This window comes from Lynx canadensis, chromosome D3 (genome assembly GCF_007474595.2).
Source record: "Lynx canadensis isolate LIC74 chromosome D3, mLynCan4.pri.v2, whole genome shotgun sequence".
Classification (NCBI taxonomy): domain Eukaryota; kingdom Metazoa; phylum Chordata; class Mammalia; order Carnivora; family Felidae; genus Lynx; species Lynx canadensis.
Genome location: NC_044314.2, coordinates 39,730,663 through 39,757,519, shown reverse-complemented (window position 1 = coordinate 39,757,519; position 26,857 = coordinate 39,730,663). Strand labels below are relative to the sequence as shown.

At 36.1% G+C, this 26,857-nt stretch overlaps 1 protein-coding gene across 1 annotated transcript in view; it reads right to left on the bottom strand.

The window, feature by feature from the left end:
- CCDC178 (coiled-coil domain containing 178) overlaps nucleotides 1-26,857 on the bottom strand; it is a 368,290-nt gene that overhangs the window by 222,574 nt on the left and 118,859 nt on the right. The window contains exons 13-14 of the mRNA XM_030335810.1: nucleotides 2,230-2,292; nucleotides 803-964 (exon numbers count right to left, since the gene is read on the bottom strand). Of these exons, the coding sequence (XP_030191670.1) occupies nucleotides 803-964; nucleotides 2,230-2,292 (225 nt within the window). The remainder of the gene's footprint in view (nucleotides 1-802; nucleotides 965-2,229; nucleotides 2,293-26,857) is intronic.

The window sequence follows — 26,857 nt, the reverse complement described above, 5'->3', positions numbered from 1 at the left end:
GGCTATTTCACAGGGAGGCTTTGAAGATCGAAATAAACTTTCAAAATGGGAACATTTTATAAATCACAAAGTTTTTTTAATTAAAAAAATTGAAAATTATTAAAGGCCATTTTAATAAATTATTAAATTACATCATCATTTGCAAAGAAAAAAGTTCTGTTGCTAAAATGGCCCAAACGAATGTATGTATGTCCTCCCTGCACCTAAGGACAAGAATATATAACTCTCACCACACCCTCTACTTCTCCAAAAGACTAATGACAGGATGCATACATATTATTCTACTAAATTTTTCTTTGGGAAGGGCTAGTAGTATCAGTAACTGCCATAAACTTGTTGTTTTGAAAATATTTTATCGACATTTGCTTTATTTTTCATCCTATGTGTCTCAACTTCTTCCACATACATCAAAAATTTACCATAAAAATGTCAAGATGCATTAGATTTTATATTTGAGTAAACATAGCTTCAGCATTTTATTAACAGGCAGTGAAGACTTTGAATTAAATTTAACATAGTGGGCAATCACAAAAGAAAAATCACTACTCATCTGTTTGAAAACTGCTTTTCCTAGGTACACTTTAAGATAGAGTATGGGGGCCCAGGTAATAGCATCAATAGTCTTGCCATTTGGTTCCACTATAGATCAGCTGTGTGGTCATAAAAGACTCATTTTGTTCATGCTTTTATGTCTTCCTATGTGAAATCATAATATTCCAAATAATAATGTAAGATCACATATACGATTTATCGACCTCAACACTCCTGGAAATTAGCTTCTGGATTAATTGTAAGTGCTTACGTCAGCATGCTTTTTGTGGGCAGTTCTGATTTTTGCGGCATCTTCTTCTAGTTCAAGCAGCGGTGTCTCTAGTTCCGCCAGTGCTAGGGTGTACGTTGCTTTCTTTTCCATAAGATCCTGTCTCTCAAGGATCTGTTCTTCTTGAATGGAATACAATTTTTTCTGCCAGCAAAAATTTTAAAGAATTCATTAAGTTATCAATCACCTAAACATGGGATAAGGAGTGCACTTGTTGTGATGAGCACCAGGTGATGTATGGAATTGTTGAGTCACTATATTGCACACCTGAAACTAATATAACACTGCCTGCTAACTGGAATTAAAAACTTAAAAAAAGTAAACATTTATTGAGTCTCAGTCTTGTGTCAGGCAATAATATTTGTTGTTATTTGAAAATTAAAAAAAAATTATGCCACCACAAAAAATAGGTATGAATATACCATATTTAAACAATGTAGTTATTCAAAAATGAGAGACAATTAATATAGATAATAAAAATCAAACATTCTTATGTAAGTATTGGAAGATAATAAGGTTAAAAAGCACACTAACAACAAATATTGAAATATATGTAATTCTGGCAAACTAAAACCCAGTAAAACCAATGGACAAGAAGTTAATGACAAAATACTAAGCTAAAAGGGCTAGAAAATTATGGAATTATTGAACATACATATACATAGAAAGAAAAATAAATCAGGAAATTTGGCATTTTCAGCATAGAGAAGCGGAGAAACACTGCTTTTATATGTTTGAAAATGCCAAATTTCCTAACAGAAGAAATCACAAAATTTGTGTTCATTTCAAAGACCAGAGGTGCAGATAATCTCAAATAAGTGTATACAATAACACTGTTTTGGACTGTTTTGCCTCTTGATTTTATTTTTAGAACTTCAGGTATTCATGTATTTCTGAAGGGGAGCCATTCTAGAAACATGTCAAAGACCAAAACAGACAACCTGGGTTCCAAAGGATATGCAGGTGGTAGACGAAGATAAAGACATTTTAAATTGACTTTGCTAGCTATATTAATTTGATTTCAAAATCTTTATATAGAAATAACATATGTTTTTTCAGTGTTAAATACAGAAATTCAATTGAAAGACACTAAAAGTAAAGAAAACATAACATCATCACAAAGCAAACTAAGGAGACACTTAGGAATAAGATCTCACTGCCCTTTTACTAGACTGGCAGAAATTCCCATTAAGCCACAAAATGAGATATGTGTATGGGAGGTCAGTTTCTTTATGCATGATCAGGCTCTGCTAGTCGTACACAGAGGGCAACTGTCATCAGCTAAGGAGAGAAAACTGCTGGCTTGCAAACCAAGTAGGGAAAAGATGCCTCATTACAGGCAAATTTAAAATGCTAAGTACAATGCAAATTAAAGGAAGAATAAAATATTGAAACCGAATTAGGATTACCTGAATCATCATTCCATTAGTCACTTCACTTCGAATAAGTCTTTTCAAGAATTCTTCTCTACCCTATATATTATCAAATTTAAAAAAGGTTTTATTTATAGAATATCAGAAAATATTATTGAAGACAACTGATAACACAAGCAACATTTTACTTACATTATAATAAAGAATAAAATATTTATTAAAAATTGAGTATTATAAAAAAACAACAGCCAACCAACCAAACATACAACCAAAAAATCCGATGTTATTTGAAACAAAGTAAGTGATACAAGACCAAGAAAAAGAATTTCAGTTCAGTTCAGGTTACTTTATAATCCTGAACTAAAAGATCAAAGTAATCAAAAAGGAGAGACTAAACAGTCCTCAATTCCTCTTTTTAAAAACTATCAGTTTGCTTTTAATCACATCTTCCAAAAAGAACACATTCAATTTTGAAAATTGATAGTCTGAAGTTTGTAAAATGTAATCAGATTCTCCATTTGGCCAGAATATTTTTTTTCTTTTTTCTTAAAAAAAAAAAAAATCATTCTTTGGAATTTAGTAGGCAAAAAATGTGTAGAAAAATATTTTTTTTTCTGTTACTTGGATAGATTTAAACTCTCCATAGTGGTAATTGACATTACCACACAACACCAGAGATGCTGCCTTTTAATTATGCAGTATGGATTACGTAGCTACTGAGAACAGTATTGGGAAAATGAATCCATATTACTGTAGATTTAACACAAGAGATAGAGTATGGTCTTAGTAAAGTACTTATTAAACTATCATTGAAAATGTTTAAGAAGAGAGGATGGAGAATGACAAAGATATAGTAGCTGTAAAAACATCTAGATAACTTATTGAACAAATGAATTAACAAATAACAAACAAAGTACTTTTGTCCCTAGGTTGGGTAATCAAGCTATCAAAGTTTTAGGTTCTTTCAAACTCAAAAATAGGTTTTTAAAAAAATCTCTTCATATAATGAGAAACTCCAGATCCATTAAAATATCATAATCACACAGATTCTTACTCATGAACAGCATGTGAAGGATGGAGAGTGAAACCAGGCCGACAAGGTGTTTCCCTGAGACTTAAGGAAATAGGGGCAGTGGTAGCAAATGCAGAGGTAAGTGCCTGAATAAGAACTGAAAGAAGAAACCATTTTTAGGACGATGGCCTGCAACCCAGCCTGTGCCAAACTTTTCAGTTCTTCTAATTGTCGATGGATTGTAAAAGGAATGGAAGTCCAGAAAATTCACCATTTCACACCTCTGACAAAAATGGATTCAACCAAGACTTACCAGTGGATGCTAAATTTGGATAAAAATTTTTTTTTGGAAACAAAGATAATTTCATGTTCTTAACATATCACTCAATTGGGTCAATACTACAACAGGAGAATAAATAAATTTATTAGTCATAACTTTAACCAAATGACCAAACTTACTATCACTAATAATGAGACAAACTTGCACCATGTGCTTTGTGATGTTTCATTGACACAATATGATAACTATGTAATAGTCCTGCCAAAAGTGTTTAACCTGAATTTAACAATGAGAACAAAAAAATAAACCCATTGTGAGAGATGTTCTGGAAAGTAAATGGCTTAGACTCTTCAACAAATGTTAATGCAATAAAAGGCAATTTTTTTTAATGTAGGAGACTCTAAAGATTAAAAGAGACTCTAGAGTTATGAGATAAATGGAAGACATGGTGTTCAGTTACATATAGAAACCAACTGAATTAGAGAAGTTTGCATGTGGACTGTATATTTGTGCCATTTATCTAATCATTGCCTTTTAGCTTTAAATCCACTCTCTTAACTAATTTGAGATACTAGGGCTGGATATGTAAACTATTTTCTTCTGCCAGCTGGCTTCAAGTGAGGCTTTATCAATAGAGGGCAATGGTGGGGCTTACAAGGCTGCAGCAAGGCCCTTGACAACCTTGTTCTGTTTCCAATGGTTTCCTCCTTCTTCCTGTAGAATTGCTGCCAGCTGGTGTGTGGAAAACCAATGGTGCCTACCCTCCAGGTTCTCTACCCAGAAACTCCATTCAAACTCCATTTAACCTTCATCAAATTCTCTGGCACCTGGCAGATAGCTGCTTAAGGTCATCGACTGAGACACAGCCACGCTCTCTCCAGTAAGACCTTACTCTGCTTTGGAGGAAGGTAGCCTCTTTCACGCTCTTTGGGTACTTATCCCTAAAGGCTGTGGATGCTCCCTATATTTGCTATTCTTGTATTCTTTAGAGGTCAACAAGCTTTCTCTGTAAAAAAAAAAAAAAAAAAAAAAAAAAAGTAAAAAAATATAGGCTTTGGGGACATAAAGCCTCCATAAATATAAGTCAATTCTGGTTTTGGAGAATAAAATATATCAAAAGATCACTTTGAAGAGCTTCAAAGAAGTCAAAGAAAAGGCGGAGCATTCTCAGATGCTGAGAAGAGCCCAGATTGAAACAGTCACCTTTGACCTGCTGCCTGGCTTTAGCAGACAAAAACCAGAAGGTGGCAGCAAAGAGCTATTCTACTGGAAGAGACTTATACTAGGACAAAGAACTGAAGAGCAATGCAACACTTAATGCTATGTGTCCGGAAATCCACTTTCAAAGAGAAAAGAGAAGTAAACACCAAATATAAATAGATATAAGCTCAGAATCAAGGAAGTAGCATCAGTTTGCTTTCCAGTGATGGAGGGGAGTTAAGACCAAAGTTGGAGAACTCAAATTATTATATAAGATTTTAGACCAGGAACAGAGAAAACAAGAATTAAAAATTAAGAGTTATAACGAAAAATTGAGTATTTCTGCAAATAACTGAGTTGTACTGAATCAGTGGGGCACAGCAGCTCTGACTTGCATTCTTAGGGCACTCTTTTGCGGCCAGGAACCTAACAAAAAGTACAGGTAGCAGCCCAAATGGATTCTTTCTAAAAATAAACACAAGGGTGCTTGTGTTTTTACCTTTCTTTCTTTATGAAAATAAATGGGTTTTTTTTGGAGAAACATTTTTAAAATCCAGAAGTAAAATTAAAATAACCTGAATCTCCAAACCCAGGGATGTGCATTGTGACTTTTTGGTGTATTGCTTTTTAGGTCCAGGGATTCAAGTTGTCATCGTTGGTAGAGTCAGCCTAGATAGATAGATAGTCTATCTTTCTCAGCCACTAAAAAAAGCAAAAGCACCATTTTTAAAAATTTAGAACTGAATGAATTTACAATTTATCCTTGTACTCATATTACACAACAAATCTATTACTGAAAAATTTGTGTTTTTAAAATTTTCCCACTATATGTTAGCTATGTATTTATGTTTTCCATAAACACGTATTGAGTACCTACTTTGTTCTCAGCACTGGTCTAGGCACTGAGATGCAGTTGTACAAAACAAACAATTCTTGTCCTCCTGGAGGATATTTTCTAGTTGGTATTATGTAACTAATCATAAACATCCTTAACACCCATCTTTGTAGCCTTTGTTCGTCTTTATTATCTGGTGATTTTCTTTAAGTCTTATTTTTAGAAATAATTAACTATAGATTGCAAATGTATTTAGTATTTAAAGTTCTTTACATGGGGCGCCTGGGTGGCTCAGCTTGCTGAACTTCCGACTTCGGATCAGGTCATAATCTTGCAGATTGTGAGTTCGAGCCCGACGTCGGGCTCTGTGCTGACAGCTCAGAGCCTGGAGCCTACTTCAGATTCTGTGTCTCCCTCTCTCTCTGCCCTTCCCCCATGCATGCTCTGTCTCTGTCTCTCGAAAATAAACATTAAAAAATAATAAAAATAAAGTCTTTACATATATTGGTTTAATATCTACAAATCAATGTGACACATGACATTAACAAAATGAAAGATAAAAACCATATGATCATCTCAACAGATGCAGAAAAAAGAAAACAATAGAAAAAACCCAAAATCAGTTCATGATTAAAAACTCTCAACAAAGTCGGTTTAGAAGGAACATAACTCAACATAAAAACGCCATACATGACAAACCAATAGCTAACATATTACTCAATGGTGAACAAATGAAAGCTTTTCCTTCAATATCAGGAACAAGACAAGGATGTCCACTCTTACCACTTTTATTCAAAATAGTAATATAAATCTTAGCTGTAGCAAAGAGACAAGAAAAACTAATAAAAAGCATTCAAATTTAAAGAAGTAAAACTGCACTATTTGCAGATGACATATTAATATATAGAGAGAACCCTAATACTCTACCAAAAAATTATTAGAACTAATAAATGAATTCATTAAAGTTGCAGGATACAAAATAATAGAGAGATATGTTGTATTTTTATACATTAATAATAAAGTAGCAGAAGAAGAAATTAAGAAAATAATCCCATTTAAAATTAAGCAAAAAGAATAAAATACCTAGGAATAAATTCAACCAAGGAAGTGAAAGATCTATAACCTGAAAACTGCATGACACTGATAAAAGAAAGTGAAAACAACACAAACAAATGAAATCATATACCATGTTCATGACACAGAAAAATTAATATTGTTAAAATATTTAGGCTACCCAAAGTTACTAATCTACAGTTTCAATACAATCCTTATCAAAATATCAACACTGTTTTTCACAGAACTAGAACAAATAATCCTAAACTTGTATGGAATCATAAAAGCGCTCAGTAGCCAAAGCAATCTTGACAAAGAACAAAGCTGGAGGTATCATAATCCCAGATTTCAAAACACAACACAATGCTACAGTAATCAAAACAGTTTGGTACTGACACAAAAACAGACACATAGATCCGTAGAACAGAATACAGAGTGCAGTGCATAAATAAACCTATGCTTCTATATGGTCAATTAATACCTGACAAAGGAGGCAAGAATATACAATGAGGAAAAGGCAGTCTCCTCAATAAACGGTTGTTGGGAAAAACTGGACAACTACATGCGAAAGAATGAGCCTGAACCACTATCTTACATCAGACACAAAAAATAAACTCAAAATGGATTAAAGACCTAAATGTGAGACCTAAAACAATAAAACTCTGAAAGAAAACATAGGAAGTGATCTTCTGTACACCAGCCTTAGCGACATATTTTATAGACATGTTTCCTCAAGATTCTCACCCTCACTAATCATCAGTGAAATGCAAGTCAAAACCATGAGACGAGACCCCCTACCAGTCAGAATGGTTATTATCAAAAAGATAAGAAATAACAAGTGTTGGCAAGGATATGGAGAAAAGGGAAACCTCCTATGTTGTCAGTTAGAATGTGAATTGGTGCAACCACTATGGAAAACAGTATGGAAGTTCCTCGATAAATTAAAAATAGAAATATCATATGATTTATTAGTTCTACCCTAACCCTAACCCTAGCCAAATAAAACAAAAACACTAATTCAAAGAGATATATAAGCTCCTATGTTCTCTGAAGCATTATGTACAATAGACAATAAATGGAAGCAACCTCAGTGTCCTTCAATAGATGAAATGGATAAAGATGTGGTATACATATACACAACTGAATATTACTCAGCCATAAAAATGATGAGATCTTGCCATTTGCACCAACATGCATGGACCTAGAGAACATTATGCTAAGTGAAATAAGTCAGAGAAGGACAAATACCATATGATTTTACTTACATGTATAATTTAAAACAAGCAAGCAAACAGGCAAAAGGAAACAGATGCATAAATATAGGGAACAAATTGATGGCTTCCAAAGTGGACCAGTATGGTGCGGGGGGGGGGGGGGGGGGGGGAATGTGAGAAACAGGTGAAAGGGATTAAGAGGTACAAACTTCCAGTTGTAAAATAAGTCACTTAGATGAAAAGTGCAGCATAGGGAATATAGTTAATCATATCGTAATAATGTTGTATGGTGACAGATGGTAACTACACTTCTTGTGGTCAGCACTGCATAATGTATAGAACTGTTGAATCACTATGTTGTGCATATAATATAATGCACATAATATTGTATGTTGACTAATATAATATTGTATAATGACTATATTTCAATAATAAACATTTTTTATTAAATTTTTCTAATGTTTATTTTTTAGGGAGAGAGACAGAGTGTGAGCAGGGGAGGGACAGAGAGAGAAGGAGACACAGAATCCGAAGCAGGCTCCAGGCTCTGAACTGTCAGCACACAGCCCGACATGGGGCCCGAACCCACAAACCGTGAGATCATAACCTAAGCTGAAGCTGGAGGCTCAACCGACTGAGCCACCCAGACGCCCCTAACATTTTTTAAAATAGATAAAAAACATTATTTACAGATATTGATAAATTACTTCCCAGAAAGGTTCTACCAATTTACAGAGTACAGGTTATCAGAGTTGCTATATCAATATGTCTTAACACTTATCAAATATTAGTTTTCACATAAGTAAAACTGGGATAACATTTCTTTTCCACAAAATTATTGTGGAAGTACACGAAGAATTATATATGCATATATAAACTATTATATACATTAAACTATTATACATATATAATAGTTTACCTGAGGCAACATTGGCATCAAACATTCAACAAATAGCTATTACTACTTTCAATGTGTTATTTAGAATCTATATATTTATTAGGAAATAGACTCCAGAGTTAAATGTAAGTCAGCTATCAAAGAGTTTAGGAAGCCCCATTTTATGGAATACTCTTTATGTTGTTTATCCCTAATACTTGTGAGAGTTTATTATTTGTCAGGCTCCAAGTTAAATGTTTTATATACAATATTATCACACACAGGTATAATACATGTATTATTACACTCATTTACGGGATCACAATATTCTCAATATTCTCAGAATAAAGAACCAGAATTCAAATTAAGAAACATGTGACTCCAAAATCCACACCCTTTCAACAAAATCACATTTCATTTAGAAAAGGGAGGAAAAAATAGAAACAAAAATCATAGATTTATTTTTTTTTAGTTTATTTATTTATTCTGAGAGAGAGAGAGAGAGTGAGCCAGAGAGGGAGAGAGAGAATCCCAAGCAGGCTCTCTGCAGTCGGCGCAGAGCCCGATCCAGGGCTTGTTCTCGTGAACAGTGAGATCATGACCTGAGCCAAAACCAAGAGTCAGACACAACCGATTGAGCCATCCAGTTGCCCCCAAAATTAATAGATTTAAATGAAAACTCTAATGAGCCAATATACTACATTTTTTTCTGACAAGGCTCTAAACTAGTAGAATGAGGAAGGAAGTTATGTTCCCAGCAAGGCAAATAAAGTTTTATTTTGTCCTCAACTGTTTTACATCATCAAGAATACTGAGTGTCTAATTATTTTTATCACATTTTTAGGTGTATTTACTCCCTCAAATATGTGTTAGAAAAATTAACTCTTCTGAAGCTTCACACAACATTTGAGGGACTTAAATCCTGCTATAGCTTCACACGATTTCTGTTTTGTCTGTACCTTCCTTCCCTCTTTTCCCCAGCAAACATTTATCATTAATGTGGACACTCCCAATATTACAGTTAATGGCTTCCTTGACCTTCACGTTGGCAAAGTATTTTATCTCTGAATAGAGTAGGGAAGAATCTAAGTAACTTAAAAACAATGAACCAAAAGTAAAAGAGTACATGATCAAAGTTGTAAATCTGGAACACAGAAAGGAGTAACGAAGAGTGACGGTGCTAGCAATGTATAGTGTAAATGATTCTGAGCTTCTGGACCGTTTAAAGCAGAAGAAAACACGAAACATTAAAGACTGCCCAATTATCATTAAGAAAAGGAATATAATTTTATCAAGAAAGTTAATCCTAGTTCTGAATTCTAACATAACTTAAGTGTATAGGTTTTTAACCATCTTGAACAATAGGACTACCTCTTTCATTAATTTAAAACACCAAGTAGCAGTAGTCAGTTTTGGCCATTACTTTTAGGAACTTTTTTTTTTTGATTTTTGTAAATGTTTATTTAGTTTTGAAAGAGAGAGAAAGAGTGCAAATGGGGAAGGTGCAGACAGGGAGGGAGACATGGAATCCAAAGCAGGCTCCTGGCTGCAAGCTGTCAGGACAGAGCCTGACACGGAGCTTGAACTCATGAATTGTGAGATCATGACCTGAGCTGAAATTGGATGCTTAACTAACTGAGCCACAGAGGTGCCCCTTACCAAGATTTGTTAAAAGTCTAGGGTGTAGTATCAATTCCTAATTCAATAAAAATTATTGTATATAAGTCAAGAGTAATACACTTTAGATTTGACTGATAGGCATAAATCCTCAAGAATCAAAATAAATAAATAATCAGAATGTCCATTTTCTAACCATTTTAAAATACCACCAGTCTCACCTGAAATTGTGACAGAAGCTGTATAGTGTACAAACCAAATTTGGGCTTATTAAATCTATTTTATTCTGTTAATTGAACTGGACATTATCTAAATAGGCCTGAAGTGGTAAAAGTTATGACCCCCAAGAAAGTGTTTTAGAAGGTTTTAATTTTTACTTTACTCAGATGAAGGTCCTTTATAAACTTTGTCTTAGATATTAACAAATAGTAGTTGAAGGAAAGGCCAAGATTTTTCTCTAAAGAAGAGTTAAGGGTTGTTATAAATATGTGAAAAAGAATCCAAGCAGTAACATAACCTTCTAAACTATAAAGTTATAGACCAGATGACTGTGGCCTAGAACATTATAAAGACATAACAGAGTGTCTTTTTCTAGGATTAAAAATGATCCCTGAACTGCTAAACAAATTTAAAAAACTATAAAAACTAGAAATCATACAATGTTTACTGTCAGACCACAATGGAATTAAACTAGAAATCAGTAACAGAAAGTTAATTGGAAAATACCCAAATGTGTACACACTAAACAACATATTTCTTAAAAATGTATAGCCAAGGAATAAATCTGAAGAAAAATTTTGAAATAGTTTGAACTAAATAAAAACAAAACGCAATTTATCAAAATTTGTGTGATGCAGCAAAAGCATTGCTTAAAAGGAAATTTATAGTACTGAGTGTGTATATTAGAAAAGAAGAAAGATCTAACATCAATAATATAGGTTTAAATCTTAGAAAACTGGAAGGAGAGAAAATTAAATTAAAACTAAGCAGAAGAAGAGAAATAATAAGAATTAGAGCAGAAATCAATGAAATTGAAAACAGAAAATCGTAGAAAAAAAATCAATGAAACTAAAATCTGGTTCTTTCAAAAGAGCAATAACACTTGATAAGCCTGAAGCCAGGCAAACTAAGAAAAAAAGATAGAGGACACAAATTACTAATATCAGAAATGAAAGCAGTGATGTAACTAGATCTCATGGATATTGAAAGAAAATAAAGGAATACTATGAAAAACTCTATTTTCAAGAATTAGGTAACCTAGATGAAATAGAACAATTTCTTGAAAGACATAATCTGCCAAAACTCATACAAGAAGAAACATATCATCTAAATATGCTGACATCTATTAAGGAAATGGAATTGGGGCGCCGGGGTGGCGCAGTCGGTTAAGCATCCGACTTCAGCCAGGTCACGATCTCGCGGTCCGTGAGTTCGAGCCCCGCGTCGGGCTCTGGGCTGATGGCTCAGAGCCTGGAGCCTGTTTCCGATTCTGTGTCTCCCTCTCTCTGCCCCTCCCCCTCGTTCATGCTCTGTCTCTCTCTGTCCCAAAAAATAAATAAATGTTGAAAAAAAAATTAAAAAAAAAAAAAAAGGAAATGGAATTAATAATTAATTACTTTCCAAAACAGAAAGCACAAGGCCCCCATGGGTTCCCCAGTGAATAATTCTACAAACATTTAAGTAAGAAATTATACTAAATTTCTACAATCTCTTTCAGAGGATAGAAACAGATGGATACTCCTAACTCATTCTATCAGACAGCATTACTGTAAGACCCTCAATAAGTTAAAATGGGGGGAGGGAATGGGATGTTCCTTGACTTGGTAAAGAATGTTTACAAAAACCTACAGCTAACACAAAAGTTTATGGTGAGAAAAGAAAGCTCTCCCACTAGGATCAGGTACAAGGCAAGGATAATCCATCTCAACATTCTTTTTCAATGTTGTACTGGAAGTACTTGAAAATGCATTGACCATAATAATAATAATAATAATAATAATAATAAGTAAAAAACATACAGATTTGGAAGGAATAAATAAATTTGCTCTTGTTTTCAGATGACATGATTGTACATGTGAAAATCTAAAAGAATTAACAAAAACACTCCTGGAAATATTAAGCAATTATAGAACAGTTGCAAGACACAATGTGAATCCCCAATCTTCAACTGTTTTCCTATATGCCAGTTTATAAGGAGAGGCAAAGACCCAGCAGAGCCAAAACAATATTGAAAAACAAAAAAAAGCAACAGACATGAACACACTCAACATCAAGATATACTAGAAAGCTATATTATTCAAGACAGTATAGCACTGGCAAAAGAATAGACAAATAGAAAACTGGAACAAAAAAGAGTCCACAAATAGTCAGCTGCTCTTCCACAAAAAAGCAAAGACAACACAATGGAGCAAAGACAATCTCTTCAATAAATGGTGCTAGAACAAGTGGACATCCACATGCAAAAAGAAACAAAGCTAGATACACTTCACACCTTTCATAAAAATTAACTCACAATGGATCATAAACCTAAAGGTATAACAAAAAAAAAACACTAGAAAATAACAAAAAATCTTAGATGTTCTTGGGTATGACAATGACTTATTTTTATTTGTTTTTTAATTTTTATTTTTTTAATTTACATCCAAGTTAGTTAGCATATAGTGCAACAGTGATTTCAAGAGTAGATTCTTTACCCATTTAGCCCATCCCCCCTCCCACAACCCCTCCAGTAACCCTGTTTGTTCTCCATATTTAAGAGTCTCTTAGGTTTTGTCCCCCTCCCTGTTTTTATATTATTTTTGCTTCCCTTCCCTTGTGTTCCCCTGTTTTGTCTATTAAAGTCCTCAGATAAGTGAAGTCATATGATTTTTGTCTTTCTCTGACTAATTTCACTTAGCATAATACCCTTCAGTTCCATCCACATAGTTGCAAACGGCAAGATTTCATTCTTTTTGATTGCCCAGTAATACTCCATTATATATATATATCACATCTTCTTTATCCATTCATCCATTGATGGACATTTGGGCTCTTTCCATACTTTGGCTATTGTTGATAGTGCTGCCATAAACATGGGGGTGCATGTGTCCCTTCGAAACAGCACACCTGTATCCCTTGGATAAATGCCTAGTAGTGCAATTGCTGGGTCACAGGGTAGTTCTGTTTTTAGTTTTTTGAGGAACCTCCATACTGTTTTCCAGAGTAGCTGCACCAGCTTGCATTCCCACCAACAGTGCAAAAGAGATCCTTGTTCTCTGCATCCTCGCCAACATCTGTTGTTCCCTGAGTTGTTAATGTTAGCCATTCTGACAGGTGCAAGGTGGTATCTCATTGTGGTTTTGATTTGTATTTCCCTGATGATGAGTGATGTTGAGCGTTTTTCATGTGTTGGTTGGCCATCTGGATGTCTTCTTTGGAGAAGTGTCTATTCATGTCTTTTGCCCATTTCTTCACTGGATTATTTGTTTTTGGGGTGTTGAGTTTGATAAGTTCTTTATAGACTTGGGATACTAACCCTTTATCTGATATGTCATTTGTAAGTATCTTCTCCCATTCCATCGGTTGCCTTTTATTTCTTTGTGTTGTCTGATGGCTGAGGCTAAGACTTCCAATACTATGCTGAATAACAGTGGCGAGAGTGAACATCCCTGTCTTGTTCCAGACCTCAGGGGGAAAACTCTCAGTTTTGCCCCATGGAGGATGATATCAGCATGGGATCTTTGATATATGGCTTTTATGATCTCCAGGTATGATCCTTCTATCCCAACTTTCTTGAGGGTTTTTATCAAGAAAGGATGCTGTATTTTGTCAAATGCTTTCTCTGCATCTATTGAGAGGAGCTTATGGTTCTTGTCCTTTCTTTTACTGATGTGATGAATCACATTGATTGTTTTGCAGATATTGAACCAGCCCTGCATCCCAGGTAGAAGTCCCACTTGGTCGTGGTGAATAATTTTGTTAATGTATTGTTGGATCCAGTTGGCTAATATCTTGTTGAGGATTTTTGCATCCACAGTCATCAGGGAAATTGGTCTATAGTTCTCATTTTCAGCGGGGTCTCTGGTTTTGGAATCAAGGTAATGCTGGCTTCACAGAAAGAGTTTGGAAGGTTTCCTTCCATTTCTATCTTTTGGAACAGCTTCAAGAGAATAGGTGTTAACTCTTCCTTAAACGTTTGGTAGAATTTCCCTGGAAAGCCATCTGGCCATGGACTCTTGTTTTTTGGCAGATTTTTTTATTACAATTTCGGTTTCTTTACTGGTCATGGGTCTCTTCAAATTTTCTATTTCTTCCTGTTTCAGTTTTGGTAGTGTATTTGTTTCTAGGAATTTGTCCATTTTTTCCAGATTGCCCATTTCATTGGTGTATAATTTCTCATAGTATTCTCTTATTATTGTTTTTATCTCTGCTGTGTTGGTGGTGATCTCTCCCCTCTCCTTCTTGATTTTATTTATTTGGGTCCCTTCCTTTTTCTTTTTGATCAAACTGGCCAGTGGGTTATCAATTTTGTAATTCTTTCAAAGAACCAGCTTCTGGTTTCACTGGTCTACTGTTTTTTTTCGTTTCAATAGCATTAATTTCTACTCTAATCTTCATTATTTCCTGTCTTCTGTTAGTTTTGGGTTTTATTTGCTGTTCTTTTTCCAGCTCTTTAAGGTGTAAGATTAGGCTGTGTATCTGAGATCTTTCTTCCTTCCTTAGGAAGGCCTGGATTGCTAAATACATTCCTCTTATGACTGCTTTTGCTGCATCTGAGGCTTTGGGCTGTGGTGTTATCATTTTCATTGGCTTCCATGTACTTTTTAATTTCCTCTTTAACTTGTTGGTTAGCCCATTCATTCTTTAGTAGGATGTTCTTCAGTCTCCAAGTATTTGTTACCTTTCCAACTTTTTTTTTTCTTGTGGTTGATTTTGAGTTTGATAGCTTTGTGGTCTGAAAATATGCATGGTATGATCTCGATCTTTTTATACTTGCTAAGGGGTGATTTGTGTCCCAGTATGTGGTCTATTCTGGAGAACGTTCCATGTGCACTGGAGAAGAATACATATTCTGCTGCTTTAGGATAAAATGTTCTGAATATACATGTTAAGTCCATCTGGTCCAGTGTGACAATGACTTTTTAGATACAACACCAAAGCATGATCCATGAAAGAAATAATTGATAAGTTGGGTTTCATTAAAACTAAAGCCTTTAGTTCTGTGAAAGCCAAGGTCAAAAGAATGAGAAGTCACAAACTGGGAGCAAATATTTGCAGAAGACAAATCTGATAAAGATCTGTTATCCAAAATATACAAAATACTCTGGAAACTCAACAGTAAGAAAACAACCCAATAAAAGAAGCATCAAAGATGTTGGGGTGCCTGGCCGGTTCTGTTGGTAGAACATGGGACACTTGATCTTGGGACTGTTAGTTCGAGCCCCATATTGGATGTAGAGATTACTTAAAAGAGGAGGTCAAAGACCTTAACATGCAACTCACCAAAGAAGATATACAATGGCAAGTAAGTATATACTTCATATGTCATCACAGAAATGTAAATTAAAGCAACAGTGAAATATCACTACACAGCTATTACAATGGCCAAAATCCTGACTACTGACAAAATCAACTATTGGCAAGGCTTTGGAATAACAGGAACTCTCATGCATTGCTGGTAGGAATGAAAAATGGTACAGCCACTTTGTAAGACAGTTTGGCAGTTTTTTACAAAACTAAACATATACTGGGGTGCCTAGGTGGTTCAGTCAGTTAAGCATCTGACTCTTGATTTTGGCTCAGGTTATGATCTCACAGTTCATGAGACTGAGCCTTCTGTTGGGTTATGTGCTGACAGTGCAGGTCCTGCTTGGATTCCCTCTCTTTCTCTCTCTCTCTCTCTGTCCCTCCCCCACTCACACCCTCTCTCCCTCTCAAAATAAACATTTTTTAAAAACACACAAAAAAGTAAATATATACTAATTATAATATCCAGCAATTATGTTCCTTATTTCATACTCAAAGGAGTTTAAAACTTATTTCCACATAAAAACCTGCACATGGATGTTTCTAGTAGCTTTCTTTATAACTGCCAAGACTTGGAAGCAACCAAGATGCTCTTCAATAGGTGAATGCTTAAATAAATTGTGGTATATCCAGATATAGAATACTATTCAGTGCTAAAAAGAAATGAGCTATCAAGCCAAGAAAAGACATGAAGGAACCTTGAATGCATATGAATAAGTGAAAGAATCCAATATGAAAAGGCTATATGTACTGTAGGATTCCAACTATATGGTATTTTGGAAAAGGCAAAACTATGGAATAAAAGATCAGTGGTTACCATGGTTGCCATCAGTGGGAGAAAGGCTGTATAGGGACAGCACCGAAAGGGCTTGAGGTATATGGGAAATCTCTGTACTTTCTCCCAATTTTGCTGTGACCCTAATGGTTCTCTAAAATATAAAGGCTAAAAGGTGATCCCTAATATTGTCATTATGAAATTTTGAGCCTGAATGAATTTTCTTTGGTTGGAGTATATGCCTACCTAGTGTCTGACTAGTTTATACCAAACCCAGCATCAGAAAACCTTGTGTACAAATTCTACACAGCTACCTAAAAGCAATGTTACTTTGGGCAAACCACTTCACCCCAAAATGTACATACTAGTAACAACTTCACAGTATTGTGACCACGAATTAACATGTATAAAGAGTCTAGCCTATAATAGATCTGCAGAAAACTCTATTTCCTTTTTTCTTTTCTACTAAGTTTCCACTTAGTTCTAGTACTAGGATTTTTACCTGGAACCAGAGGATCCTGATATTCTACTTTTCCAGCAAAACTCCAGTATGTTCAAGCAAAAAACCCTCTACATTCCTGCAGCTTGCACAAAATCCTTCTATTTAAATGTTGAGAAGTACTTAATATCTGATAAAAGCTTTCGAGATTTTCCTTGTTACAATATATTACATTCTTCAGACAACACTGAATGATTTTCTGTTCATTCCATCAATACCATAATTGAATACATATTACCCTTTTATTGATTTATCTTCCATCACTGTGGATAATTTTATCCTGCGACTTGGCTAATCACGTCTTTTCTGAATAGGTCAGTCACTGGCATTGAAGGTATGAAAAAATTGGGACAATCATCTGTAATAGCTGGAAAACTTCAGAACCTGACAAATATCTTGATTGTTCAGGGTGGTTTCTAGTGTAAAACTTATTAGGAATTGTACAGGTGCATCAATTTGAGGAAACATAATTCAGAAATTCCACCTCTAAGGTTTCAAAAGGTTATTTCTCAGAGTTAGGTCAGAGGTGGTAATGCTATAATTTCTAGAAGACCTGAATTAAGGACTAATGTTAGGCCAAGATCAACAAATACATAAAGTTACCTGCAAGAAAAACATAATGCCAAGACTCAGAAAACTTTATAGATATTTATTACTTAGTCAATGAAAGACAGTGGAGGTCATTACAAAGGCAGAAACTACAAACTTGAATTATTCCCAACCTGATTTATCTAAGGACTATCTAGAAATTCATTTTTAATTCGTTACCATTCTGACACAGATACACATGTGTATATCACAGAAATTTAGTGCCCTATATATTCAGCTCAGAGATCAGCAGAAGTGTCTAGCAATGTGGAATTATTTCCTAACTTGAGTAATATCTTTCTGTTGCTTCTTTCTGGTTGTGTCTCAGCTACTATAGGGTAGGGAAAGGACTTGATTAACAATGCCTCAATGCTTTCAATTTCACTTGCATCAAACAAGGGGGACACTTACACTTTGCCTTAGGTTGGCAAAGCAAGTACAGAAGAGTTACCTCAAATTTGCATTTAACCTATAAATTGCATTTTATGGCATCAGGAAAACTTAGAAAAAAATAATTTATTGTAACATCCTTCTTAATAATTGAATGACTCAGGCTAGTGAAGCCATATAGCTGAACTATTAAAGGTAGGTTGCAACAGCTCTGAGATAATATGTGAACAAAGGTTTCCTGTCCAGTGAAAAAATTAAAACACATTGTTAAGTAGCCAAATCAGTGGTTTATGTATTCATTGATATCCTCAATGAAAAAAATTAATTATTGGTCATAGACAAATGCATATTAATGAAAAATGTTTTAAAATTATAAACGACATCCACAGTGTTATATATGCTAAACTATATGGAAAATAACATGATTTATATTTTTGAAACAACTTTGAGGTTAATTTTTACTCTACGTGATTTCTATCATATTAACTTTGGCACATATATGGTATGAAAAAACCCTCTGAACAACCCATGATAAGAGATATGCGTACAATAAACCAACTCTGTTGAACAGGTGGATTCAATGGAGGAACAAAATCTCAGTTTCTCAGTAAAGAAACATTTACTGGAAGACAATCTAAGTATCCTAAATTTAGAAAGCACATGAGAAAGTCTTCACTGAATAAAGTGCTAGTGAAAGGCTTGAATACAGAATACAGATTCTATATTTTACAGATAACTATATGATAATAAGTCTTTGATAAGTAAATGCCAAAGATGGGAGAAGTGTGTGTGTGAGGTGCGATGGACAAAAGTAGCCTGTTAAAGTGGTCCCTTACAGGGGCACCTGGGTGGCTCAGTCAGTTAAGCGACCAACTTCAGCTGCGGTGATAATCTCACAGTTCATGGGTTTGAGCCCCACATCAGGCTCTGTGCTGACAGCTCAGAGCCTGGAGCCTACTTCTGATTCTGTGTCTTCCTCTCTCTCTGCCCCTCCCCCACTCACACTCTGCATGTGTCTCTCCCTCTCACTCTCAAAGATAGAGGAGGAGCCACGATGGCGGAACAGCATGGAAGTTTTTTGTGTGTCTTGCGTCTATGAAATACAGCCAGACCAACACTAAACCATCCTACACACCTAGAAAACTGATTGGAGGATTAGCACAACAATCTGCACAACCTGAACCACACAATTCAGCAGGTATGCGGTATGGGGAGGTGAACTTGGGGAGAGAGGAGCCGGCAGCAGGCAGAGAACCACGTTTGCAGGTAGAGAGAGGACGGAGACTGGGGCAGGGGAGAATACGGGAAAAGTACCCCTCCCCAAAAGCAGCTGGAGAGAAGGTGGAAAATTGGAAACAGCCGCAGGGACTAAACTAAAAAGGGAGAAAGGAGAAAGGAGAGGGTTTAAATTCCATTAAGATTGTAAACAAGGGGAGCGCAAAGGCTGCAACTCTGCAGCTCGATACCTGGTGGTGCTCTGGTGGAAGGGCGAATCCCCAGGAACAGAGTGGGGTCTGGGAGGTTCTCAGCCCACATGGGGAAAAGTGGTTCCAATGCTGGAAGGACATTTGGTGGAGACTGTTGAAGCCACCTGGTCCCAGCAGACCCCAGAAAATGGCCACATTTGCTCGTGCTGGAACAAGGTCATTAAGTGTGAAGCCTGGTGCCAGATGTGTGTTGTGATTTTCCATAATCCCTGAAAAGCTGCTGCTACACTATCTCATGAACTTTTTCTGGGGCGGGCTGGCACCTGGCCAGTCTTGGGGCACTCGCAGCAGCAGGGTCCAGCAGGCATTCCTGGGTGCAGCTGGCATTCAGCCACTGCTCAGTGAGACCCTCCCGCAGAGGGGCAGAACGGGTCAAAGCTGCAGTCCTTCAGAAGTAAGGGATGGGGAAAACAGCCACATCTGAGACAAAACTCGGGAGAGAGGTACTGCCTGGGGCTTGATCACGAACAGTGAAGAAGCGGGGAGTGGACGAAAGCTGAAGACAGAGGACGGGTGCACGACTGCTGATAGGAGAGAACAGAGTTCCCATACTAGGGACTGGGTAGCTGGGTGACGCCATTTTCACTGCTCCCACGCATACGCACCTACGAGTGCCCCAACAATCCACCCCAGTAGGCTAGCTGCGCCATCTAGTGAAGAACGGAGCCGTTACACTGAGCCCTGCCCAACTGGGCCAACCTCACTCTTCAAGAACACAAGGCTCACCACCTACTTACTTTATGCACTATAAAGTGCTACATAATCTGACTTCTAGGGGAAAATGAAGTAATTTCACCCCTATTTCAATCTATTAGCAGGTCTATCTATTCAATTTTCTTTTTTTTTTCTTTTTTTCTCTCTTTACACTATTCTTTTTCTTGAATACAGAAAGAGAAAAAATTCCTTTTTATTTTCAATTTTTATTAAAAATATTTTTCTTTAATTTTTTACTATATTTTTTCCTTTTGTGTAAATTTTTTCAAATTCTATCTTACTTCCATCATTCGATTTTAGTCTACTTCAGTGTATTCTCACTTTTTCAAATTTTCAAATGATTTCCTTGTTTTTTTTTTCTTTTTTCTTTTTTGTTTCTTGTCTTTACTTGAATGAAGAAAGTGAAAAACTTCATTTTTCCCTTCTATTTCTATTAAAAATATTTTTCTTTAATTTTTAATATACTTTTTGCTTTTACGTAAATTTTTTCAAATTCTGTTTTACTTCCATCATTTTATTTTAGTCTACTACAGTGTATTCACTTTTTCAAATTTTCAAACGATTTCTTTTTTTCTTTTTTCTCTTTTTTGTTTCTTTTTCTTGAATAAAGAGAAAAAAATTCATTTTTATTTTAATTTTTATTAAAAATATTTTCTTTAATATTTTTCCTCCTATATTCCTTACTTTTGTGTAAATTTTTTTCAAATTCTATTTTGCTCCCATCTCATTTTAGTCTACTTCAGTGTATTCATTTTTTCAAATTCTCAAACGATTTCCTTTTTTCCCCTGTTTTTTTCTCTAATCTTTCAAACCACATTCAATACCCAGACCAAAACACACCTAAGATCTAGCATCATTTATTAGATTTTGTGTGTGTGTGTTTAATTTTTTAATTTTAATATTTTTTTAATTTTAATTATTTTTGATCTTAACTTTTCTACCTCATTAATTTCTTTTCTCCCTTCAAAATGACAAAATGAAGGAATTCACCCCAAAAGAAAGAGCACAAATAAACAACAGCCAGGGATTTAACCAACACAGATACAAGCAAGATGTCTGAACCAGAATTTGGAATCACGATAATAAGAATACTAGCTGGAGCTGAAAATAGATTAGAATCGCTTTCTGCAGAGATAAAAGCAGAAAAAAATAGATTGAAATTAAAAATGCTATAACTGAGCTTCAATCATGGATGGATGGAGCAGCAGCAAGGATGGATGAGGCAGAACAGAATCAGCAATATAGAGGACAAACTTATAGAGAATAATGAAGCAGAAAAAAGAGGGAGATTAAGACAAAAGAGCACAATTTAAGAATTAGAGAAATCAGTGACTCATTAAAAAGGAACAACATCAGAATCACAGGGGTCCCAGAAGAGGAAAAGAGAGAAATAGGGGTAGAAGGGTTATGTGAGTAAATCATAGTGGAAAACTTTCCTAACCTGGGGAAAGACACAGACATCAAAATCCAGGAAGCACACAGGACCCCCATTAGATTCAATAAAAACTGACCATCAACAAGGCATATCATAGTCAAATTCACAAAATACTCAGTCAAGGAGAGAATCATGAAAGCAGCAAGGGAAAAAAAGCCCCTAACCTACAAGGGAAGACTGATCAGGGTAGGAGCAGACCTATCCACAGAAATATGGCAGGCCAGAAAGGAGTGGCAGGATATATTCAATGTGCTAAATCAGAAAAATAAGTAGCCAGGGATTCTCTATCCAGCAAGACTGTCATTCAAAATAGAAGGAGAGATAAAAAGTTTCCCAAACAAAAATTAAAGGAGTTTGTGACCACTAAACCAGCCCTGCAAGAAATTTTAAGGGGGACTCTCTGAGGGGAGAAAAGATGAATATGTATATATGTATGTATGTGTATGTATATATAAATATATATATAGAGAGAGAGAGAGATAAATAAATAAATAAATAAATAAATAAATAAATACCAAAAGCAACAAAGATTAGAAAGGACCAGAGAACACCGCCAGAAACTCCAACTCTACAAGCATGATAATGGCAATAAATTCATACCTTTCAGTACTCACTCTAAATGTCAATGGACTCAATGCTCCAATCAAAAGACATAGGGTAGCAGAATGGATAAGAAAACAAGATCCATCTATATGCTGTCTACAAAAACCCACTTTAGACCTAAAGACACCTTCAGATTGAAAATAAGGGGATGGAGAACCATCTATTATACTAATGGTCAACAAAAGAAAGCCAGAGTAGCCATACTCATATCAGACAATGTAGGCTTTACAATAAAGACTGTATCAAGAGATGCAGAAGGGCATTATATCATAATGAAGGGTCTATCCACCAAGAAGACCTATTGTAAACATTTATGTGCCAAAGGTGGGAGCACCCAAATATATCAATCAATTAATCACAAACATAAAGAAACTCATTGATAGTAATACCATAATAGTAGGAGACTTCAACACCACACTCACAGCACTGGACAGATCATCTAATCAAAAAATCAACAAGGAAACAATGGCTTTGAATGACACACTGGACCAGATGGACTTAACACATATATTCAGAACATTTCATCCTAAAGCAGCAGAATATACATTCTTCTCCAGTGCACATAGAACATTCTCCAGAATAGACCATATACTGGGACACAAATCAGCCCTAAGTAAGTACAAAAAGACTGAGATCAAACCGTGCATATTTTCAGACCACAAAGCTATGAAACTGAAAATCAACCACAAGAAAAATTTTGGAAAGGTAACAAACACTTGCAGACTAAAGAACATCCTACTAAAGAATTACTGGGCTAATCAAGAAGTTAAAGAGGAAATTAAAAAGTTTATGGAAGTCAATGAGAATGATAGCACCACAACCGAAAACCTCTGGAACACAGCAAAGGCAGTCATAAGAGGAATGTATTTAGCAATCCAGGCCTTCCTAAAGAAGGAAGAAAGATCTCAGATACACAACCTAATCTTACACCTTAAAGACCTGGAAAAAGAACAGCAAATAAAACCCAAAACTAGCAGGGGCGCCTGGGTGGCTCAGTCGGTTAAGGAGCCGACTTCGGCCCAGGTCATGATCTCACGGTCCATGAGTTCAAGCCCCGCGTTGGGCTCTGTGCTGACAGCTCAAAGTCTGGAGCCTGTTTCAGATTCTGTGTGTCTCTCTCTCTCTGACCCTCCCCTGTTCATTCTCTGTCTCTCCCTGTCTCAAAAATAAATAAAAATATTTTAAAAATTAAAAAAAAAAACCCAAAACTAGCAAAAGACAGGAAATAACGAAGAATAGAGCAGAAATTAGTGCTATTGAAACCAAAAAAACAGTAGACCAGTGAAACCAGAAGCTGGTTCCTTGAAAGAATTACAAAATTGATAAGCCACTGGCCAGTTTGATCAAAAAGAAAAAGGAAGGGACCCAAATAAGTAAAATCAAGAAGGAGAGGGGAGAGATCACCACCAACACAGCAGAGATAAAAACAATAATAAGAGAATACTATGAGAAATTATACGCCAATGAAATGGGCAATCTGGAAAAAATGGACAAATTCCTAGAAACAAATACACTACCAAAACTGAAACAGGAAGAAATAGAAAATTTGAAGAGACCCATGACCAGTAAAGAAACCGAAATTGTAATAAAAAAATCTGCCAAAAAACAAGAGTCCATGGCCAGATGGCTTTCCAGGGAAATTCTACCAAACGTTTAAGGAAGAGTTAACACCTATTCTCTTGAAGCTGTTCCAAAAGATAGAAATGGAAGGAAACCTTCCAAACTCTTTCTGTGAAGCCAGCATTACCTTGATTCCAAAACCAGAGACCCCGCTGAAAATGAGAACTATAGACCAATTTCCCTGATGACTGTGGATGCAAAAATCCTCAACAAGATATTAGCCAACTGGATCCAACAATACATTAACAAAATTATTCACCACGACCAAGTGGGACTTCTACCTGGGATGCAGGGCTGGTTCAATATCTGCAAAACAATCAATGTGATTCATCACATCAGTAAAAGAAAGGACAAGAACCATAAGCTCCTCTCAATAGATGCAGAGAAAGCATTTGACAAAATACAGCATCCTTTCTTGATAAAAACCCTCAAGAAAGTTGGGATAGAAGGATCATACCTGGAGATCATAAAAGCCATATATCAAAGATCCCATGCTGATATCATCCTCCATGGGGCAAAACTGAGAGTTTTCCCCCTGAGGTCTGGAACAAGACAGGGATGTTCACTCTCGCCACTGTTATTCAGCATAGTATTGGAAGTCTTAGCCTCAGCCATCAGACAACACAAAGAAATAAAAGGCAACCGATGGAATGGGAGAAGATACTTACAAATGACATATCAGATAAAGGGTTAGTATCCCAAGTCTATAAAGAACTTATCAAACTCAACACCCCAAAAACAAATAATCCAGTGAAGAAATGGGCAAAAGACATGAATAGACACTTCTCCAAAGAAGACATCCAGATGGCCAACCAACACATGAAAAACGCTCAACATCACTCATCATCAGGGAAATACAAATCAAAACCACAATGAGATACCACCTTGCACCTGTCAGAATGGCTAACATTAACAACTCAGGGAACAACAGATGTTGGCGAGGATGCAGAGAACAAGGATCTCTTTTGCACTGTTGGTGGGAATGCAAGCTGGTGCAGCTACTCTGGAAAACAGTATGGAGGTTCCTCAAAAAACTAAAAACAGGGGCGCCTGGGTGGCGCAGTCGGTTAAGCGTCCGACTTCAGCCAGGTCACGATCTCGCGGTCCGTGAGTTCGAGCCCCGCGTCGGGCTCTGTGCTGACGGCTCATAGCCTGGAGCCTGTTTCCGATTCTGTGTCTCCTCTCTCTCTGCCCCTCCCCCGTTCATGCTCTGTCTCTCTCTGTCCCAAAAATAAATAAACGTTGAAAAAAAAAAAATTAAAAAAAAAAACTAAAAACAGAACTACCCTGTGACCCAGCAATTGCACTACTAGGCATTTATCCAAGGGATACAGGTGTGCTGTTTCGAAGGGACACATGCACCCCCATATTTATGGCAGCACTATCAACAATAGCCAAAGTATGGAAAGAGCCCAAATGTCCATCAATGGATGAATGGATAAAGAAGATGTGATATATATATATATATATATATATATATATATATATATATATATAATGGAGTATTACTGGGCAATCAAAAAGAATGAAATCTTGCCATTTGCAACTACATGGATAGAACTGGAGGGTATTATGCTAAGTGAAATTAGTCAGTCAGAAAAAGACAAAAATCACATACCTCACTCATATGAGGACTTTAAGAGACCAAACAGGTGAACACAAGGGAAGGGAAGCAAAAATAATATAAAAACAGGGAGGGGCACAAAACAGAAGAGACTCATAAATATGGAGAACAAACTGAGAGTTATGGGAGGGGTTGTAGGAGGGGGATGGACTAAACGGGTAAGCGGCACTAAGTATCTACTCCTGAAATCATTGTTGCTGTATATGCTAATTTGGATGTAAATTTTAAAAATAAAAAATAAAACAAGTTAATAAAAATAAACAAACAAACAAACATATTTCACTTAGCATAATACCCTCCAGTTCCATCCATGTTGCTGCAAGTGGCAGGATTCCTTTTTTTTTTTAATTTTTTTTTAATGTTTTTATTTATTTTTGAGACAGAGAGAGACAGAGCGTGAGTGGGGGGGGGGGGCAGAGAGAGAGGGAGACACAGAATCCAAAGCAGGCTCCAGGCTCCGAGCTGTCAGCACAGAGCTCAACACGGGGCTCAAACCCACAAACTGTGAGATCATGACCTGAGCTGAAGTCGTATGCTCAACTGACTGAGCCACCCAGGTGCCCCCATAAGAGACTCTTAAATACAAAGACCAAACTGAGGGTTGAAGGTGGGGGTCAGAGAGGGGAAAATTGGTGAAGGGCACTTGGTGGGATGAGCACTAGGTGTTGTATGTAAGCGATGAATCACGGGAATCTAGCTCCCAAACCAAGAGCACAGGGTATACACTGTATGTTAGCCAACTGGATAACAAATTAAATTAAAAATAAATAAGTAAGTAAACAAACAAACATAAAGTGGCCCCTTACATGTGGCAAAATGGAGTAGCCTTTGCCAGTGTCTATGCCAAATGGCATGGAGTAGCTATTTATCATATTTCTCACTTAGGAATAGGTTTGAGGCCTATGAGCAGTTCTTTCCACAGCACTGTGGTCTACTAATTATGTGGTACTCAGGAATTCAGTAACTTGCAGGCCTCCCTTTTCTTATATTACGCAGGGTGCAAGGGCACTTCCCAGCATCCCTTCTTCCAACCATAGGCAAGAACTCTTATACAGTATATATACAGGATGAGTTTAAACCAAGCACCACTATTCTGGTGACCAAGGTAGTTTAAAGTCAGTAAGAGCAAAAAGCAGATGTAAGTGTTGGTTAGCTACACTGAGCCTCATTCCTCTTCTATATATTCTGGGCCTCTGAAGACAAATGATTTTATTCAGATTTACCAGAAGGAGGAATTTGTTTTAAAAGACTAGTATAGTTTAAGTTAAAATCAAATTATCATCAATAAATCAATAAAATTCAGGTTAATCACCCCCCTCTTTGTTTTTACAACTTA